A 2,971-nucleotide genomic window follows, 5' to 3' on the forward strand; every position below is an offset into this window, starting at 1 on the left:
ATAAATTTAATTATAAAATTTTTAAAAAATCTAATTTACTTTCTTCCAGATGCAATGCTTACGTATTTTTAAAATAAAAATTGTGTTTAGTTTGAAAAACATTTACCAATGCTGTTTTCTTTGGATCTTTTCCCATGAATCAAATGTCATTGTTATCATAATAGTAATTAATTTATGTTGCATTTATTGAAATCATTTACTTATTTAAGTAATGTTTAATTAGGCGGAGGACTGTAATGCTACCCTAACTAATACATAAACTATCGCCTCCTCCAACAGGGCAGTTCTCAAAGTGATATGGCTGAAGACTAGGTTCTTTGGAATTGGGTTCGACAGCACCTATAGGGAGTGGGAGCCGACGGTGACCGGGAGGTCGATGAAGGAGTTGCCGAAGAAGTGGCACAGGACAGTCACAGCCGCTTGCTTCATACCCCCGGTGACCATCATCATCGGCGACGCCTTCGGGGAGCTCCTATTCTGCAATTACAGTTCTGGCAAGGTCTACAAGAGGTACTACGTTCACGAGCCGTTCAGGGAGTGAGTCTTATTTGTCAATGGTTTTTATATATTATTAATATAAGCTATAAACTATAACGGCAGTGAATAACTCAAGTTTTAAAATTTCAAACATTTAGTCCTCAACAATAAATAACCCGAAGACACTAAATTGCATAGATGCAGACCAGATAGCAAAACATTATATTTGAGGTTTTTACAAGTGATGTATTATCCATAGTTACGTATTTTCAGACCGTTGAAGTGAGATGCACTAGATCTGATCTACATTTATCTGATATATTTTTCAGTATCAGTGAATAATGTATTATTTATAAAAGTAAAAATCCAAGGTGGATAAATTTAATAGGCAGATTTAATTTAGTTTAATTTAGAGCATCGGCTGGAAGGCTGCGACATATTGAGGGCAAAACCACAACACCCTCATCACGTATATGGTGTATAAGGTGTTTGTTAAGTACAGTATCGTGTATATTTTTATATTGTGGTGGTCATAAAGAAGTAAAAAAATATGAACAAAAAAATAAATAGTATTATTAAAAAACATATATATTGTAATCTAATACAGTTTCTAACGATTCAATAACTTCTTACAGGTTGTTTCAAAGGCACTCTTCCTCTTCAGTATATATAATTAATATTATATGAAATACAAATAGGTTTATTAAATGAAATGTGTTATTTTACAACTCAAATTTTTTTTTTTTACTATTATAGTGAAAAACATACCTTAATTACTTTTGCAAATGAAACAAAAAGTGCTACTTTGGTGCTTAACCGAGCCAGAATGACATGTTATAGGATTATTTACGACCAAGGCTGGTTAAATATTGAGTTTAATCCTGATGGAACATAAGGGCCATCTGCTTTTACTTTTATAAAGGTTTTAAAATGTTCAGTCAACTTATTACCTGAACCGATGCTCAAACAATAATTCAAAGAAACAGATATTTATGGGTTTAAATAGGACGTGACTGTTTTTGGCCATCGCTCAGGGATTTGTCTCATAATCAAAATCTAATAATCGACAACTTTACTGAACTGTATTTGTATTTAATGTTCTGTTATATAGAGCATTATCACGTCTTTGTCTTTGATATTTTTCAGTATCAGTGATGCCTCAATAGGAAAAAAGTTGAATATTTTATAACTGCTATTTGAGAGACTTCAGGATTTGGTTTGGAATATTCATTACATAACCTAATTAGTTTTTATTACATTACTTATGCATGACTGACCACACGTGATCTAGAAGGAAATGGTTTGGGCTTAAATTAGAATTGTGTGTTCAGTTCTGGCAACAATCTTCCATATGTTGCCGATTTTGCCAGAACCCGATACCAATCCTTCCATGATGAGTTTCCAAATCACCCAAATCCACTTATTTCTAACCTAGATTCTCCTTCATTACCTGATAATCCTCATCATCAGGTTCTCCACATGTCTGCATCATGCCATTGTAATATGACTCACATCAGATTTACTTATTGTGCATTTTTAACACAGTACCTTTTGTACCTTTTACCAATTAAACTTTTAGTACAAAAAATAATGTATATTATACAATGTACATAAAAATAATAATGTAGAGATCTCATTTTACAGTTTGACCATGGATATCGATTATGAAGCGGAACAGAGGTATGATATTTACTATCAAAACTTTATCAAAAAGAAGATTTATCTGTTTATATATTTCTTGACTTTTCTAGATCTATACGGACTACAGTCTTCGACAAGAGACGTCATTACAACGTTGGAGGAGTTGGTAACATTAATAACTTCTGGCCTTTATGGAATATATTATACTCATATTAATGTTGCCAGTTTAACTGTAAATATTACTCGTTATTAATTAAGTTGACCAAGAATTCGTGGACAGAGTTTTAGGGAGACTCTTTCTAGAGGCGTATCTCGTTGGTTTACAAGTGAAATATAATAAGTCAAAAATTGTAATTTTGAGATATTTATGAAGAATTTTTTTTTAATCTTAATGAAATAGTAATTTTACTTATTATAAGCCTGTCTTTATGATATTAATAAATTCTTTGGAGTTTAATATTTCTACCATTTTAGACTGAAAAATCCAGATAACTCAAAACTATTTTGACTTTATTTGTTTCGTTTGTAATCCGAAGATCTAATCATTAACTGTCCAAGAGCTTATCTGAAAATTATTGTCACAATGAAAATTTCCGGTAAATATGCAATTCCTCTTAATGTATGTTCAAAAAAATACACGTTGTCGTCCCAAGAAAACAGAACACGATACATGCCCAAAATGTGATTATGTTAGCCCATATTATTTATATATAATCCTCTCAGTAATCAAAGAATTGTATCTTTTTTGTTGTTGTTGTTGATTGTTGCTTAAAGGCGTAAAACTCTCCGGTCATCAACGCCTATGGCATGATAAAAGTAAAAAAAAAAAATAAATAAATAAAAAATATTAAAA

The 2,971-nt window shown here is 31.4% G+C and overlaps 1 protein-coding gene across 4 annotated transcripts in view; it reads left to right on the forward strand.

Annotated features, from left to right (window-relative positions):
- Positions 1–2,971, forward strand: part of WDY (WD repeat-containing protein WDY) — a 37,644-nt gene that overhangs the window by 21,940 nt on the left and 12,733 nt on the right. For all 4 annotated transcript variants that reach the window (XM_014435814.2, XM_024360383.2, XM_014435824.3 and 1 more), the window contains 3 exons: positions 280–537; positions 2,122–2,157; positions 2,229–2,284. In XM_014435814.2, coding sequence (XP_014291300.1) covers positions 280–537; positions 2,122–2,157; positions 2,229–2,284 — 350 coding nt within the window. The remainder of the gene's footprint in view (positions 1–279; positions 538–2,121; positions 2,158–2,228; positions 2,285–2,971) is intronic.

The sequence above is a fragment of the Halyomorpha halys genome, unplaced genomic scaffold (assembly GCF_000696795.3).
Source record: "Halyomorpha halys isolate HHAL.00 unplaced genomic scaffold, Hhal_1.1 Scaffold50.1, whole genome shotgun sequence".
Classification (NCBI taxonomy): Eukaryota; Metazoa; Arthropoda; class Insecta; order Hemiptera; family Pentatomidae; genus Halyomorpha; species Halyomorpha halys.